This window comes from Microcaecilia unicolor, chromosome 2 (genome assembly GCF_901765095.1).
Source record: "Microcaecilia unicolor chromosome 2, aMicUni1.1, whole genome shotgun sequence".
Classification (NCBI taxonomy): domain Eukaryota; kingdom Metazoa; phylum Chordata; class Amphibia; order Gymnophiona; family Siphonopidae; genus Microcaecilia; species Microcaecilia unicolor.
Genome location: NC_044032.1, coordinates 469,404,848 through 469,424,451, shown reverse-complemented (window position 1 = coordinate 469,424,451; position 19,604 = coordinate 469,404,848). Strand labels below are relative to the sequence as shown.

At 39.2% G+C, this 19,604-nt stretch overlaps 1 protein-coding gene across 1 annotated transcript in view; it reads right to left on the bottom strand.

Annotated features, from left to right (window-relative positions):
* CTNNA2 (catenin alpha 2) overlaps positions 1-19,604 on the bottom strand; it is a 1,714,656-nt gene that overhangs the window by 1,356,998 nt on the left and 338,054 nt on the right. The window contains exon 4 of the mRNA XM_030191022.1: positions 9,470-9,636. Within this exon, the coding sequence (XP_030046882.1) occupies positions 9,470-9,636 (167 nt within the window). The remainder of the gene's footprint in view (positions 1-9,469; positions 9,637-19,604) is intronic.

Sequence of the window (19,604 nt, the reverse complement as noted above, 5' to 3'; positions counted from 1 at the left end):
GTGAGTTCCAGAGCTTAACTATTATTTTTGAGTGAAAAATATTTCCTCCTATTTGTTTTAAAAGTATTTTCATGTAATTTCATTGAGTGTCCCCTGTCTTTCTACTTTCTGAAAGAGTGAAAAATTGATTCACTTCTACCCATTCTACACCACTCAGGATTTTACAGACATCAATCATATCTCCCTCCCCAGCTGTCTCTTTTCCAAGCTAAAGAGCCCTAACTTCTTTAGCCTTTGTTCATATGGGAGGAGTTCCATCCCCTTTATCATTTTGGTTGCTCTTCTTTTAACCTTTTCTAATTCCACTACATCTTTTTTGAGATACAACAACTAGAATTGAATGCAATACTCAAGGTGAAGTTGCATCATAGAGCGATACAGAGGCATTATAATATTCTTGATCTTATTTTGCATCCCTTTCCTAATAATTTCTAGCATACTGTTTGCTTTTTTGGCTGCCACCACACACTGGGCAGAAGATTTCAATATATTGTCTACAATCACATCTAGATGTTTTTCTCGAGTGCTGACTCCTAAGGTGGACCCTAGCATCAGATAACTAAGATTCAGATTATTCTTCCCAATGTGCATCACTTTGCATTTGTCCACATTAAATTTCATCTGCCATTTGGAGGCCCAGTCTTCCAGTTTCCTAAGGTCTTCCTGCAATTTTTCACAATCCACATGCATTTTGACAACTTAGAATAGTTTTGTGTCATCTGTAAATTTCACCTCACTCATTGTTCCGATTTCCAGATCATTTATTCTCCTGTTTACTAAGCCATGCTAGCAGCTAGCACATGGCAATGCCGACATAACCTATTCTTTTGGCTCTAGTAGCATCTTTAACTTCACCTTTTAAACACGCTGGCTGTTTGCTCTTTTTTCCACCTTTGTTGATACGTGGAACACATCTGGTCTGGGCTTCCATTAAAAATATTAAATACATGGACAGCATGAACTCAGTCATTTCCACATGGAAGTGCTGCCACTAAGTGGAGGTGCCAATTTTTTAACTTCCACATCTGTCTCTATGTCATAATCTATGTGTGTAAGTACTACTACTACTACTACTACTACTACTACTACTATTTATCATTTCTATAGTTCTACTAGATATACAGCACTGTACACTAAACATATAAGAGAATCTCTGCTTGACAGGGTTTACAATCTATTCAAGACAAAGGACAGAAAATTTAGGGTATTATTTATTGTGGGAATGATTAAAACAGACATGGGTACTGAACAGGTGACTAGGAGTTAGGACTTAAAAGCAGCCTCAGAATTGTGAAACTACAGAATGTGAAGAATAATCTAAAAGTTAGAGAGCTTTTTCACGTTGTTAATGAGTAGCTTCAATTATACAATATATTTATTTTGCATATTGACATTTATTTATATATATAAATATCTTGATGGATAAATAACCCCCTATATGTTTTACTAATTTTATTGTACCTCACCCTCAATATTTTGGAAAAGCTATGCCACCAAAATAGAAAATAAGAACAAATAAATGAGGAGATTAGGTTAGTTAGAAGCTGTCTAAGAGGAGGGACTCACCAAGCCATGGGAAAATCATATTGTAAGAAGAAGTCAGAGAGCAAAGCATTAAAGGAAGGAATGCCGCTCTATATATATAGGGTTTGGATCTTCTGAGTATTTAGTGATGATTTGGCAGCAGCTGTGCTGGTTCAAAGGACTTATCCAGTTAACTGGACCTGCTAATCAAATATTCCTTAGTGAGTCCATTATTCAGTTGTACTAGCCAGATAGTGCCACAATAGTCAGAGGAAATATTCAGTGGCACTATCTGTATTGAGTTGGAGTGGTCTATGGGCAGACCTGGGGAGGACCCAGCACTTATCCACATAACTTACAAAAGAAAAACAAAAGGCTGTCTTACAGTGGATTAACTATCCATAAAGAAGCTAAATATCACTACAATCCAGATAGCCCCAGCACTGGCCACAAACTTTAGATGTTCAGTGACAGCTGCTATCTGGATACTACTATGAGTCGGTATTATTATTAATAATAATAATAATAATAATAATAGTGGAAGACCTGTCTGGAATGGAAAATTTAAAAAGCATCAAGCTAAAAGAAGGGCTAAACAAAAATGAAACAGTTAAACTTAATCTCATTAAAAAAATACAACACTGGGTCCATAGCATCTCAGCAGAACTCAGAAGAATTGTGGATGTAGCAAAAAAACAACTAAATTGATTCAAAAGTAAGCCAGAAACGTCAAAAACAGGAGTTCCTTTGGAAAAGATGTAGTATTGTTGATTACTTGTCACAAATGTTTGCGATTAACACACAAACTTGAATGTAAATTAAAATTATTAAAATTGTGAACGTATGAACACCCCCATCCCAAACCTCCCCCCAAAAAGCATCCCCCTCTTCAAGAGCTCTCCCCAAGAGCAACCTCTTCACAAAGAACACCTTGGCCTACCTTATGGTGCCCTGGTGATCTAGAGTAAAGGGTAAGTATAACGAATCCCCAGTAGTTACTGCCCCAGCTGCCTAGACCGTTCTCTGAGTACAAAATGGCAGCCAAAACCTCTAGCAGTGATCTCCTGATACTACCACTGGGGTTCTCATCTCTAATGGTTATATCATGAGACTACTTCTATAGGTCACAGCTACCATTTTCAACCTGGAGCCAGAATGGACATCAATGACTGGCATTGTACCTGCCTGCCCTACCTTTGACCACCTTAAGGTAGGTATAAGGGGGCCTACAGGGGTTGAGAGGTCTTCAGAAAATGGGTGGCTGATCTGGGGAAATGGCTTTGGCGAAACTAATCCTCCACCTATCAGGTAGCAGGCTGAATATCACCACTATCCGCTTAACTGCCCAGATAGTGCCTCCACACTCAGTGGGGACATGTGATTAACTTGGATCAAAATATTTTAACAGGTGATTAATTGTGATTAAAATATCTGATTTAACAACAGCTGTAAAAAGATGAAGTCCATCAGACATGCCTGCATCCCAGACTAGCAACACAGTTTAACAGCATTCTGCAAATAACTAATGAAGAATGGATAACAGCAAGAAGAACCTTTTTAATTCAGAGAATAAAGAAAAAGACGCTGAACCTGACAACTGTAGGCCAATAACTTGCCCACCCACCACTTTCAAACTGTTCATTACAATTATAGCTATCTTAATATATGCCTATTTGAACGAAAACTCTCTTTCCCTGCCAGGAGAAAAGGGAATTTGCAAAAATTCAAAGAGGAAGAAAATACTAATTACTGATTGACAAGATATTTTGAAAAAATTGAAAAAAGAAGGGAAACATCTGTTTATAGCTTGTATTTACAATACAAAGGCAAGTGATTCACTTTCCATCACATGAATATCTAAATATTTTCAGGTAAAAGTAACAGATCAATTTTTTTTTAATATCAATGACCTTTTGGAAAACAAATCTGGTGGTAAAAAAGAACTGGGGGAATTCAAGATCAGACAAGGGATATTCCAAGGAGGCTCATAGGCTTATTTTCGAAAGAGAAGGACGCCCATCTTTCGACACAAATCGCAAAATGGGCGTCGTCCTTACAGGGTCACCCAAATCAGTATAATGGAAAGCCAATTTTGAGTGTCCCCAACTGCTTTCCGTCGCGCGGACGACCAAAGTTCCCAGGGGCATGTCGGAGGCGTAGCGAAGGCGGGACTTGGGCGTGCCTATCACGTGGGCATCCTCGATCCATAATGGAAAGAACAAGGGCATCCCTGACGAACACTTGGACGACTTTACCTGGTCCTTTTTTTCTTATGACCAAGCCACAAAAAGGTGCCCAAACTGACCAGATGACCACCGGAGGGAATCGGGGATGACCTCCCCTTACTCCCCCAGCAGTCACTAACCCCTCCCACCCTAATAAAAATGTTTAAATATTTTTTCTTAAGCCTAATAGGGGATATATATATATATATATATATATATATATATATATATATATATATATATATATATATATATTTTTTTTTTTTTTTTTTTTTTGCCAGCCTCTATGCCAGCCTCAAATACAATACCCAGCTCCATGACAGCAGTATGCAGGTGCCTGGAGCAATTTTAGTAGGTGCAGTGCACTTCAGGCAGGCGGACCCAGGCCCATCTCCCTCCTACCTGTTACACTTGTGGTGGCAAATGTGAGCCCTTCAAAACCCACCAGAAACCCACTGTACCCACATCTAGGTGCCCCCCTTCACCCATAAGGGCTATGGTGGTGGTGTACAGTTGTGGGGAGTGGGTTTTGGGGGGCTCAGCACACAAGGTAAGGGAGCTATGTACCTGGGAGCTTTTTCTGAAGTCCACTGCAGTGCCCCCTAGGTTGCCCAGTTGGTGTCCTGGCATGTCAGGGGGACCAGTGCACTACGAATGCTGGCTCCTCCCATGACCAAAGGGCTTGGATTTGGTCTTTTCTGAGATGGGCGTCCTTAGTTTCCATTACTACTACTACTATTTAGCATTTCTATAGCGCTACAAGGCATACGCAGCGCTGCACAAACATAGAAGAAAGACAGTCCCTGCTCAAAGAGCTTACAATCTAATTATTGCTGAAAATCAGAAATGACCAAGTCTAAGGACAACCATCTCTAAGGACAACCTAAATTTCAAGATTTGGGCATCCCTGCCCGTATTATCAAAATGAAAGATGGACGTCCATCTTTTTTCGATAATACGGGTTTCCTCGCCCCTTCGCCAGGACATCCTGCGAGGACGTCCTAAGGAAAACTTGGGCGCCCCTTTCGATTATGCCCCTCTCAGTATTTGTAATAGTGATAAGTCCATTAACAAACATAGAGGCCCTTTTATTATGGCGCGCCCAAAAGTGGCCAGCGCTGGTGTAAAAATGTGTTTTCGATGTGCACTGATCCATTTCCTGAGCATGCGTGGAAAAGGGGGTTTTTTAATGGATGTGCAGCAAATTGAAAACCAGCGTGCGTCCATGTTTGGTCTGGGGTCTTAATGCCACCCACTGACAATGCGGTAAAGTCTCTCATGCTAACCAGGTGGTAGGCATGCAGCGTGCACCAACTGCCGATTACCACTGGGTAAGGGACCTTCAGTAGAAAATAGAAATAGAAATATTTTCTACCGTGTGTTTTGGGCATGTGCAAAAATAGAATTTCTGCCCGGGGCACATGGCAGCTGGGCAGTAGTGCCAAATGTACGCACATTGGACGCACATAGCTGCCCAAAAGGCTTATTTGCGAAAAAGAAGGGCGCCCATCTTCCGGCATAATCGAAAGCCGATTTTGGGTGTCCTCAACTACTTTCTGTCGCAGGGACGACCAAAGTTCACGGGGGCATGTCGGCAACTTAGCGAAGGTGGGACTTGGGCGTGATTAACACATGGGCGTCCTTGGCTGATAATAGAAAAAGAAGTGTGTCCCTGACAAGCACTTGGCTGACTTTACTTGGTCCATTTTTTCTTGCAACCAAGCTGTGAAAAGATGCCCAAACTGACCAGATGACCACCGGAGGGTGCTTTTACCACTTTAAAATACATGCATATTTTAGAAATACAAAAGTATGTCCTTAAGTATAATCCCCATCACATTCTAACCGCTAGTAATGATTCTCTATGTGCACATAAATTTCATGCATGGCACTGTGTTTGAAAATTTCCCTCATAACTAACAAAGTGCACTCTTGTCCTCAAAATTTCATTACTCCAAAAATCGGTTATACTGTATAAGGTACTACCAACCTTTTATTTTTCAATTCTGGGGTTTAAAATTACCCATTGGTTCTCATCCCAATTATCAGGATACACCTAAACAGTAAGGATTTTCAGATCTACTCAATGAATATATATATGTGGTAGATCTGGAAGTGCATGTGAATGTGTCTCATGTATATTCTTTGTGGAGATCTGGAAAATCTAACTTGTTAGGTATGTCCCAAGGACTGGGTTGAAAATCTCTGGATTAATACGACCCATCCAGAATCTTATATCTTTTTGGAGTAAAAGTTGATGAGTCACGTTTTATTTTTAATTTCTCTTTGTTTGTTTATATGTGTGTGTGTGTTCTTTTAAAAAAAAACATTTTGGGCTAGATTCATGCTTATTAGAAAAAAAAAGTTATTTTGTTCAGTATATACTTAGATTCATTAGTTTTATAAGAAAACTACTTCTATTTCTACCAATTTTAGATACACCTATACTAAAGTTTTGGATGCTGTATATCGAATGGTTCATGGGATTATGGCTCTTATTTTAGAAGTTCTATTACTGTTTTAGATATATTTAAACTGACATTTAGATGCCCATATTGCATGGAGTCTCAATCCCAATTATATAAAGCTGGAATACAGACGTCTAAAACTTCAGTTTAAGGGGTTTGGACTGGATGTGTTTTGGATGGGACTAGGAAGGGTCCAAACTATGGATATCCAATCTCTATTTCAGAAGGGACATCAATGTCCAAAAAGTTAGACAATGGTATTTAGGGGAAAGGGAGGGGAACAGCAACCACTGGAGGATTAAGGACAGTCATGCTTTAATCCCTCCAGTGATCAGTTGGTCAATTAGAGCAATGTTTTGTAACTTGGATGTGACTGAAACAGATCTAGATAAAAATGTCCTTCTTTCTAGACATGGACCTTTCCATTCGAAAATCCCTGTTGGATGTCCTACTTTTGAGCTCTCCCTAGGCCTACCCAAAACACGCCCATAATATGCCCCCTTGCTATTTGGAAGAACTGCAGCATGAAACGTCCAAATTCTAACTTTCCAAAATCAGGATTTGGACATTTGTAGCAGATAGATGTTTTTTTTAAAGCATTTTAAGTTGTCCATCTGCTTTGAAAATGAGCACCATAGCCTGCGACACTGAAAATATGCATTGGTCGCTGATCACTGCCATCGCTATTCAGCAGGCCTCATCTAAATGTATAGCTTATGATTGAATAATGCCACTCTTGCTCCACCCTGATTCCATCCCTTTAATTTACAGACAATGCCAGACAGATAAGATGCATTTTCTACCTGGCACTATCCATATAGGTTCTATGAGTAAGGAAATTATACATGTGAAGAGGTAATTCTATAACATGACACCTACGAATCCCGGGGGTAATGCCTTTCAATCGCTCCATGGTGTGACCACACCTCGAATACTGTGTGCAATTCTGGTCACGCATCTCAAAAAAGATATAGTGAAATTAGAAAAGGTACAGAGAAGGGCGATGATAAAGGGGATGGGAAGATTTCCCTATGAAGAAAGGCTAAAGCGGCTAGGGCTCTTCAGCTTGGAGAAAAGAAGGCTGAGGGGAGTTATGATAGGAGTTTATAAAATAATGAGTGGAGTGGAAGAAGTAGACGTGAATCGCTTATTTACTCTTTCCAAAAATACTAGGACTAGGGGGCATGCAATGAAGCTACAAAGCAGTAATTTTAATACAAATTGGAGAAAATGTTTCTTCACTAAACGTGTAATTAAACTCTGGAATTAACTGCCAGAGAATGTGGTAAAGGTGGTTAGCTTAGCGGGGGTTTTAAAAAGGCTTGGATTACTTCCAAAATAAAAGTTCATACGCCATTATTAAAATGAACTTGGGGAAAATCCACTGTTTATTTCTAGGATAAGCAGCATAAAATGTATTGTACATTTTGGGGATATTGTCAGGTACTTGTAAGGTGGATTGGCCACTGTTGGAAACAGGATCCTGGACTTGATGAACCTTCAGTCTGTCCCAGTATGGCAACACTTACGTTTTTATTTTCTTATGATCTTATGATTAGGTGGGCTCCCGGTAACAGCCTAGTCTATAAATAAATATAGATACTACTTTCTTTGTAGAATATTAGCCCAACAAGTATATACGTACATAAAATTTAGACATGGACAGTTATAACAGGTATATCTGGTACAACTGCAAGTGCCTAAATGCTGAAGCCACGTGTATATTTATAGTATTCTACAAGTTGCATGTGTAAGTGTGTACCCCAACCAGACTTCCCTATGTGTATGACCCATTGTGAATACACACTAGACAAGATAGGCGCATATTAGGTGCAAATTTGATAAGTACACACATATATGCTAGTATTCTAAATATTTATGTACATAGGACTAGATAATATATATCTTGCCTAAAAAATTGGGGCCAAAACAAAATACATCTAGGTGTATTTTATAGAATAAGCCTAAATTTCCATGAGTTTTATAGAATATGCTGAGCGTCCATTCATTTGACTAAATTTAGTTGCAAAAATGCCAATGCCTAAATCAAGCATAGATTGGGTGTATTCTATAACCAAGTGCATAGAGTTCAGAAATGCCTATGACCCGCCCATTCCACACCCATGGCCACGCCCAGTTTTCAACTATGTGACTTAGAATTTACATGCATTATGTTATAGAATATGGAAAACAGAAAAGCAGATCAGTAATAGATGTATACGAATTTTATTAGTTGTATTGAATACAGAGAAATTGCCTGACATAGGCCATGTTTTGCTCAGGAGGGCTGCGTCAGGGGCTATTGAGTAAAATGTAGTATGGAATGCTTGTAAAACAGTTGCACATTCCAGCAATTGATGTTGATCACATGAATCTTGGAGAAAACACATAAATCTTGGAAAAACCCCCAGCATGGGTCGTAACCTTATTGTCACCAGCTTGCATGTACTCAATAGCCCCTGACACACCAACACAGCCTGTGTCGGGCAATTTCTCTGTATGCAATACCACTATCGCTTGCCTTACGCTATAGAATATGCTTAGTTCTACTCATAAATTCTAATTAATGCCAATTAGTGTAAATAATTACTTTTTTAAGTGGCAATTAGTGCTAATTGCCTAACTAATTAAGTTGACTGTGCAAATTCAGAATATGACTGGATTTGTGTGCACAACTTAAGTTGCATATATAGAATCCTGGGGGTAATGCACATGTGAATGTTAGTGCCTATTTTATAGAATTGCCTCCATATAGGGTACTTGTATAGAGGATTTTTTGAGCATAAACCCTGTTTTAGGCCTCTTATAAAATTACCCCAGTGTCAATGTGCACAAATGTACATGCTGTGACAAGAGCCTGTGCTATTTTTAAGCAGCTCAGGAGGAAGAGCTAGGGCAGACTGTGAGTACAGTCACAATTTAAATGCATTGTTTCTAAAATGTTCACCTACATGTGTACTTTACATATGAACATGTAGACCTGTTTCTGAGCAGGCAAAAATGTCTGCAGCTTCTTTTCAGCTGCAATTTCAGTGGATTTGGCAGGGCAATTTCATAAAAAAACATATGTGCCTCTATGTCTATATAATAGGCACCTTCTTGCCCATTCAAACTTATGTGACTTGCTATATAACTACCTTCTTATTGGTTACCGGTAAATGTCTGACTTCCTTTGAAAACTTCCCGCAGGATTTTTAAATGGTCTTAAAGTGGGACAGGGGTATTATACTCAAGAGAATTAAATATACGTACAATTTTCAGGTGAGATAGAAGTCTCATCACATCAGCCATGTCAGCCAATATGAGCAAGCGAGTTACAGCAGAGAGCAATGCACGGGCAGCCCGGACCATGGTACCACGCTTCACTGATGAGCAGGGATCATCTGCAAACTCTGAAGATGCAATCCTCATTGTGTCACCTGAAACACATAAGAATGGTGTCACTGCTTTACATGATGAGAAACAAAGAAATAACTCCTTTCAATATTAAAAAAAAAAGTAAGTGCACAGAACAAAATGTGCTGACACATTTTGATTTTCAAAGTATAGTACAGGATTCTCATTTCCACAATGGGAAACAGATGAGAAAGTCTGGAGGTCTTGATAAAATTGCAAGCAGATCATATTCCATTTTCATTTGTTATCATATCATTTTTCAGAACTTTGATAAAATATGTATTTTATTGGTGAGGTCTCCTGGCCTTTCTTTATAAGGCATGTGGAAATAAGGGTAGGTGATACCTTTTTATTGGATTAACAATATATCTCTGGCAACCTTTTGAGCATTATTGTCTGCTCATCAGATCACTGAGGATAACGCTCAAAAGTTTGTCAAAGGCACATCAAGTTAGTACGATATAAAGATACCACCTAAAATTTGGTTCTTGACCCTTAGCTCCACATACTCAAGCAAAATAACATGGTAATCACAATTCTTTGCTCAAGATGGAAGATACCATTATAAGGCACCGATGTCAGACAACAAATGTATTCTCTAGTGTGGACAGAATGAGCCAGGAATGTTTCATTGCAAAGTCAATTCTATAACTTGGCACCTACTCTTATGCATGTCAGAGGCACCAACATTGGCAGTTACATGAGAAGGCACACTAAATGCTATTCTATGTTCCCACCTACGTTCTATAGCGCATAAGTGCAAGGGGGCATATATGTGGGCAGAGCATGGGTAGGCTGTTGGTATATATGTGGAATGTATAGAATATTATAAGTTATAACCTTTGCGTGATGCACTTGAGCATGCCCATTCACACCTGCATTGACCTATTGTAAATGGGCATGCCGAGTCAGGCTCATGCTAGAATTCCATAATCTTGGCGTTATAGAATTGGCACACCTAAATGAAGCACCAAGTTACAGAATTGCTGCCATATGCCCATTTTAATTCCGTTTCTCCTCATGCCTAGTTTCTGTGAAAATTTTGAACAATGGATAAATTTACTGAGTGTTTCCAACAAAGATTGAAGCTTTTTTCCTCCAACGAAACTGAAGTTCAGTTATGGAAAAAAAATTATATTGACTCCTCTGAGTGAAGAATATTGAACATTCCACTGCCCTTATTGAGTGTATACTTGGTATTCAAGTGGAATACATTCTCCAATTATGAAATAAATTTACTGAATGGCTTCACCTCAGCATTTTTTCTAACCAGAAAATGGGAGAATTAACCCAAATGTTACTACACATGAAGAAAAAGAGACTGTTTTAGCACAGGAAAATTATTGAGGAGTATTAGCAATACATCTGAGAGACAGAGATTATCCAGTATAATCTGGTTTATAAGTGAAAGTCATTTCTGATGAGGTATGTGCAAAACATTTGGAGAGACCACCACTGGAAGATACATAATCATTGTCTAACTGCAACTCCTTGTTAATTATTTCACTTTTTTCTTTGCAGTAGATGGCTGAAACCCCAGGGAGGCCTAATTAAAAAATGAAAATAAATTATGTCCAAAACAAGGCCCCATGGACCATCAAGGTTACAACAATTGTGTAATGAAATCTTCTATGTCAAATGTGCTAAGGATGTGTAAAATGGACTCAGATTCATTTTCCCTTTAAATGAAAATTTTAAGGAAATAGTCAATTCAAAGTGAGGATTAAAAATATCTATATGCATCCAAAATACATTTCTGCTTCACTGTGTAAACCATATTCCCTCTTCAAGGAAATAACTGTAATATAGAGAAGGACAGAAGATCATAGAAACTATTTATCCACATTTCCTTTAAAACAAGAAAGAAAGGTAGAGAGTCGTGAATTATGAGCTTCAGCTCTGGGAGCAAGTGTTGGCTTACTGAGCATTGTTTTATATGCATATAAAGACATTTTGGGGGTAATTTTAAACAGATTTTTTTTTTTTAATTTATATATTTATTAGTTATTTTTTATATACATTTACATATTTAAAACATAAATGTGGAAATTCAGAAAAAAAAAATAGTAAGAAATATAAAGATAACATATTTTACATCAGTAAATATATTATTGAAATATAATTTTACTTTAGTCCCCAATATCAATGTCTGAATCAAAATACTAGGATATAGAAAAAGGAAAAAGTAAATCAAATATAAGCAGTTTGGGACAAAGGAGATCGAAAGCCAAGAGGCAAGGCGTACGGTAAAATATAATAAAAGCAACCTGGAAAAGAAGTCAATGGGACAGTCACAAACACACCAAGAAAAGCAGCACTGAAATGCCAGGGTTTGTGTCCACAGAATACCCAAACTCCAGATTTAGGCTACTACCGAATCATGGCTGAAGGCCAAACAGTAAAAATAAGTTTTAAGCAGGATCTTACATTTGTCAAAAGAGGCATCCCCTACATGTAACCTACAGTATTCTGTAAGTTATGTGCACAAATGTGATCCCCACCCATGCTCTACCCAGACTCTACCTATGTGTGCACTTATCTGTATAATATGTGCTATGTGAGATATGTGGATTTACAACAGAACAGTGCTTAGGTGGAATTTTGGCATTTGTATATTTGTGGACACACACATGACATTATTCTAAACATCTCTGTGTGTAATCTGTCCATAAATGTTAGTGCCTGCTTTATAGAATGAACCCAACCTGTATATGCATAAGTTTGACCTGGGTCAAAGTACTCTTGGATATTGGGCTAACAAAGGGTTTGGGTTTATACATTTAGGGGTCAATATTTAAAAGGGTTTAACCAGGCAGGAGAGGTTCCTGCCCAGTTAATCCCCACTGAGTGGAGTGGAATGGGTAGATGTGAATCGCTTGTTTACTCTTTCCAAATATACTAGGACTAGGGGGCACGCAAAAATGCTATTAAGTAGTACATTTAAAACAAACCGGAGAAAATATTTTTCCACTCAGTGTGTAATTGAACTCTGGAATTCGTTGCCAGAGAATGTGGTAAAAGCATTTAGCATAGCAAGGTTTAAAAAAAAGATTTGGATAATTTCCTAGTAGAAAAGTCCATAAGTTATTATTAAGATGGACTTGGGAAAATCCACTGCATATTCTAGGATAAGCAGCATAAAATCTGTTTTGTTGTTCTGGGAACTTGCCAGGCACTTATGACCTGGATTGGCCACTGTTGGAAACAGGATTCTGGACTTGATGGACCTTCAGTCTGTTCCAGAATGACTATGCTTATGTTCTTATGTTCTTATGAGTGAGACGACAGCCATTATTCAGCAGCACTTAACCAGTTTATTTATTTACTTCCAAACTCTTGATATAACGTAAATTAAGCCTTTAAGGGGCAACTAAGTGGTTTACAATAGTTAAAAACAGGTTCTTTCTGTGACTGCTGGTGGGGGAAAGGGGATAATAGAAAAGGTCTTAGGAGCAGGAGAAGATGGAGAAAGTCTATGAAACAGATGAAAAGGCGTTAGACAAAAGGAAGGTTTTTAGAAGAGCTTTAAATGATGGAAAGGACATATCAGCTCTGAGTGATAGAGGAAGGTCATTCCAAGTTCTGGGGCCTAAATAGCAAAAGGTGGTCTTACAGGAAAGGGATAAATGTTAGAGCCACTTGTCACCAGCTCCTCTCACCCGGGTTATTGGCTCTCGCTCCCACACTTGTCAGTGCTGTTCGCTCTCATCTCCACACAGTTCAGCTAGCCCAGCTCTTCAACACAGTTCAGCCAGCCAGGCTTTTATACACAGTTCAGCCAGGCTTTTCTACACAGTCCAGCCAGCCAGGCTTTTCTACACAGTTCAGCCAGCCAGCCAGGCTTTTCTACACAGTTCAGCTAGCCAAGCTCTTATACTCAGTTCAGCCAGCCAGGCTGTTCTACCCAGTCCAGCAAGCCAGGCCTTGTAACCCCGTTCAACTAGCCAGGTTTTTATACGCAGTTCAGTTAGTAAGGCCTCAAAACTCACTTCAGCCAGCCCAGCTTTAAACACAGTTCCACAAGCCAGGCTAAAAATGATTCACCACCCACAACTGTCAACAACTTAGCTCTTGACATCCACCCACTGGATCTCTCCTGACTATTATGCTTTCCTTGTTACTTTGGGCTCCTCCAGAAGTCACTCTTCTTCTCCAGTCACTTCCTCTCCCACCTCCATCTCTTCTTCCACCCCTTCTTCTACATGCTCCAACTCCTGCCATTCTATCCTCTCATTCTCCACCCCCTCACTCAGGTGTTCCACCCTCTCCTCAGCTGATTCCATTTCTCAATCAGCCCCCTCTCTTTCCTTCTCCTGCCACTCAGGTTCTCGTTTGTCATGACCCCTCTTATTTTCCAGGCAGTCTGAAATCTGTGTTCTCTATGTTCATGCCTCCTCCCCTCCTGCAGTGAATTCAGGGTTCTGTAGTTGTTCTGGTCTTGTCTTTCCCTCCCCCGTAATGCATTCTGGGATCTGTAGTTTTTCTGCTCTGGCTGTTCCCTCTCCTGCCATGCATTCTGGGATCTGTGGTTTCTCTGATTCTCACACTCTGAATACATCTGCTAACCAGCGGATAGGCTAGAGGTGGGCCCAGGCAGACTTAGGGCGGAGTGTCAACTTAGCCAGCTAGTGGAAATTTTCAGTCTGCTAACCAGCTAGAAAACCACATAAAGTTAGAGTGGCAAAACAGCTGTCCCAATGTCATGCGCCAAGATTACTGGGCACCAGTCTAAATATCAGCCAGTGCACAGTTAGCTTATGGGTCAGCAGACATACCAAGATATTTAATGCTGGAAGCCATGGGATGAATATCAGGCCCTTATTTTATAAAATGTCCAGCTGATATTCAATGCGAGTTAACTGGCTGATTGGCGGCTATGTGATCATTTTCAGCGGCACTTAACTGGTTATCTTCAATGAAAATAACCATTTAGAGCCAAAGTACATGCTATGTCAAAGGTGCTCCAGGAGTACTTTGGGGGTGTAGTCCAGTTAGCTCCTGATATTCAGAGATAACTGGCCAGTGTTAGCACACAAATAAGACCACATGGTTTATGTTTCATTAAACCTGATATATGGCCTTCTTTGCAAACATTAAGGTAGTTTACAATAAAAATGTCCAATAAACATAAAGAAAATAAATGTAATGCCAGTATTTATTTAAAAGAAGACCACCAAGACCCATAAGGGAGGGTAGACCAGAAAAGAGGTGGGATCACAGCATGCTGAAAGATTAAAAAAAAATAAACAAACAAACAAAAAGCTACCCATAACCTGGGTAAGCCATATTATAAAAATATGTTTTCAATACTGTTACATAAGTACATAAGTATTGCCATACTGGGACAGACCAAAGGTCCATCAAGCCCAGCATCCTGTTTCCAACAGTGGCCAATCCAGGTCAAAAATACCTGGCAAGATCCCCAAAAAGTACAAAACATTTTATACTGCTTATCCCAGAAATAGTGGATCTTCCCCAAGTCCATTTAATAATGGTCTATGGACTTTTCCTTTAGGAAGCCCTCCAACCCTTTTTAAAACTCTGCTAAGCTAACCGCCTTTACCACATTCTCTGGCAACAAATTCCAGAGTTTAATTACATGTTGAGTGAAGAAAAAGTTTCTCTGATTAGTTTTAAATTTACTACATTGTAGATTCATCGCATGCCCTCTAGTCCTAGTATTTTTGGAAAGCGTAAACAGACACTTCACATCTACCCGTTGTTTTAATTCCCCCCCTCTTGGACCTCTTTCTGACTCCAGATCACACGGGGGGCTAAAGATACCTATGTCACATAACAGGTTCTGTATGATTTCTCCAACCTCCATTGCCACCCAATCACAAGGAGGTCTGCTCTGGGTTTGCATTAGGGGCTGTAATCGAATTCTAATTCCCATAACTACTGCTTTCTGTGTTCCTGGATCTAGGTATACTCTGGGCCATTTATGTTCCCAGATAATGCCTAATAAAAATCTGTCTAAGTTTCTCCAGAGACTGAGTGTATGTGATGTGCCTTGTAAGCTAAATGTAAGGTAAAGAGAAGATAGAATAAAGACAGAGATAGGTTTAAATAGATAGATACATTTTATTTCTTACCCAAAGACAAGTCTTCAAGTTGGTACAAATACAGACATCAGACTTTAATCAGGTACATTCAGCAGACAGATTCTGGGTACAATCGGACAGAGCCCTGCCGTCTGACAGAAGCGTTGGGGAGCCTTCCAAAGCTATGGCAAATTGTCCCCTCTTTTATACACAAACCTCTCCATAGAAGTCAATGGTTAGATACCTAGCTCTCAATTTCTGAGATGATACTTTCCCATGAGACTTTCCCATGCGGTCTTATCAGCATGTTTTGGGAAGCGTTGAGATAACAGTTCCACATCTCTCTGTGTCGCAATACTTTTCACACCATCTTAAGAACTCTGTATAACCTCTGTAGCCTTCTATACAAAACTAATAGACTCCATTTTGTTCATCTGATTAAAGTGACAGTTGTACCAGTTTGTGTCAGGACTCATTGTTCAGACCTGCTTTTTACAGATTCTGAAATATTAAATCATGTACTTGTTATTTGGCCTAGTCAGTACTTCTTCAGTTATTGTAGGCTTCATAGCTTTGGCCCTCACTATTCCAGTGGTAGATCCAAAGCTAGGCCATATATTAACACCGTTCAACTCCACTCATTATTTTATAGGCCTCTATCATACCTCCCCTCAGCTGCCTTTTCTCCAAGCTGAAGAGCCCTAGCTGCTTTAGCCTTTCCTCATAGGGAAGTCATCCTATCCCCTTTATCATTTTCGTCGCCCTTCTCTGCACCTTTTCTGATTCCACTATATCTATTTTGAGATGTGGCGACCAGAATTGAATACAATATTCAAAGCGATACAAAGGCTTTTTAACATCCTTATTTTTGTTTTCCATTCCTTTCCTAATAATACCTAACATTCTATTTTGCTTTCTTAGCCACAGCACACTGAGTAGAAGGTTTCAACGTATCATCAACGACGACACCTAGATCCCTTTCTTGGTCTGTGACTCCTAACATGGAAAATTGCATGACATAGCTATAATTCAGGTTCCTCTTTCCCACATGCATCGCTTTGCACTTGCTCACATTAAACGTCGTCTGCCATTTAGACACCCAGTCTCCCAGTCTCGTAAGGTCCTCTTGTAATTTTTCATAGTCCTCCCACAATTTAACGACTTTGAATAACTTTGTGTCATCAGCAAATTTAATTACCTCACTAGTTACTCCCATCTCTAGGTCATTTATAAATATGTTAAAAAGCAGCGGTCCCAGCACAGACCCCTGGGGAATCCCACTAACTACCCTTCTCCATTAAGAATCCTGACCATTTAACCCTACTCTCTGTTTTCTATCTTTTAACCAGTTTTTATTCCACAATAGAACACCACCTCCTGTCCCATGACTCTCCAATTTCTTCTGGAGTCTTTCATGAGGTACTTTGTCAAACCTCTTCTGAAAATCCAGATACACAATATCAACCGGTTCACCTTTATCCACATGCTTGTTCACCCCTTCAAAGAAATGTAGTAGATTGGTGAGGCAAGATTTCCTTTCACTAAATCCATGTTGACTTTGTCTCATTAATCCATGCTTTTGAATATGCTCTGTAATTTTGTTCTTTATTAGTCTCTTCCATTTAGCCCGGCACCAACGTCAGACTCACCGGTCTAAACTTAACAAGTGAGGGCTCAATACAGAGATCCAAAGAGATGGTGCGGGGGGAAAAAGCGGATTGCTTTGTAGGTTCAAACCAAGTAGCATTTACATGGGGGACAAAGAGACGAGGTCTAAGATAAGAAGAAATACAGCAGGGTGTGCAAGTATATCAGGCTTTATAAGCAAGTGTTAATATCTTAAACTGAATAAGAAGTTGTGTTGGTAACCAATGTTGCTCATCAAGTAGCGGAGTAATACGGTCAAATTTTGAAGCACCACAAAAACCTCATACAGCGGTATTCTGTACTGATTGTAAACGATTGATTAAATGATTTGGAAGACCAACACAGACTGAATTACAATAGTCTAGACGTGAGGTTACTAAGGCATAGAGCAAGATCCGCTTCGATGTATCATTCAAGAATGGTACAACTACTCTGATTTGGCATAAATCACAGAATGACTTACGAACAGTATGAGCGATGTGCATATCAAAAGATATCTGAAGAAATTGGTTTCCCTTCTAATGCTGGAGAGAAGGATGGACAAGGTAATGCACCAGTAAGCCAGGAGAATGTGGTAAAAGGGTTTAAAAAGGGTTTGGATAAATACTGTTTCACCCTCCTGGCTTTCTCAAGGGGAACTTAACGATAGATGATTGGCGAACAAATATCTGACAGCCTGAGACTGCACGTTAAATTCCCCTTGAGAAAGTCAGGAGGGCGAAACAGGCTCCTGTTGGGGTGTGCTTGTCCAATGGCATGCAGATAAGTTATAAGTTACTAAAGCCATCTTTAGCAAGTTTGCTACAGTATTATGAAAGCTAGCAGTATGCTAGATTAATATAAAAAATAGAAAAACAAAAATAGAAAAAAAGTAATAAAAAGAAATCAGTGTTGCTGCTAGCGGACATTTATGGTAGGAGGGAAGGCATGTGTCTATGATTAGAACATTAGCAGCGAATATGTTTAAAATCAGCTGCGACTTGAATATGAGACTTTGCCCGTAAACTCCACCGTAGTGATTCTCCCATAGCACTCTACTGTTTTTTGTGTTATTTCTAGGGTAAGCAGCATAAAATCTGTTTTACTCTTATGGGATCTTGCCAACTATTTGTGACCTGGATTGGCCACTGTTGGATACAAGATACTGGGCTTGATGGACTTTCAGTCTGTCCCAGTATGACAACTCTGAGGAACTGAGTTCAATTCCCAGCACAGGCAGCAACTTGTGACTCTGGGCAAGTCACTTAACCCTTCATTGCCTGCCGCATTGAGCCTGTCATGAGTGGGAAAAAGTGCGGGGTACAAATGTAACAAAAATAAAATATGTTCTTATCTTGGCCTGTATAAATAGCACTACATCTACATTTAGGTACCAAGTTTACTACATATGTGTATAAGTGGTGCCCTTATATGCACCAGTAGCAGATTTTGGAAATCTGCATGTCTGTGGGCAACCTATTAATGAGCCATTTTCAAAATGCAAACTTTTAGCAAATCCTTCTAAATCCCTGGTCCAGATGGGAAGTTTGCTGAGAGTTATATGTGTCTGGAAGCAAGTATAAATGCCAATGAGGAAATTTTCTGAGGTTTGCGTATATTGACATTCTAAAGTATGGAATGTGCATATACTTTGAAGGACCATGCAAACCATACCCAGAACATGCTTCCTTCAAATTTTTGCTTCCCAAAGCATATACCATAAGTACAAGTAGTGCTTGCTCTAAACGTGCTACATATGCATACATATGAACATGCTACATATGCATACATAGGTGCCCATATGAATTAAATACTAATCCATTCAAATCTACCTATAGAAATTTATGACTGGGTATTTTTTCTTTCTTTTTTTTTTTTTTTTAGTAAAACAGTGCACATACCGAAACTATGGACGTTGTTTGAAACTTCATTGTCCTCCTGCTCCAGAGAACACCTCTTCAGTATGACAACACATATATTTTTAACAGCATTGAAAGGAGATACTAATCAAAGTTACATTTTCCGTAGTTAAATGCCATTTTAGTAAACTAATACAAAAGTAATATAGAAATGATTGTGCATACATGAAATACATACAGGGGGAAAAGGACTTAGCTGTCTGTCGCTGTAAATATTTTTTACTGTCTTAAGCTTTCAGCAGAAAAGTCACATCACAGATCATTAAAAAAACATATACATTTATCTTTTTTACTTCAACCGTATATAGTAACTTTTTACTTCATTAAGGGGCCCTTTTATAAAAGCATGGGAGATCTAACACACAAGTAGTATTTATTTAGATTTTGCTCACACCTTTTTCA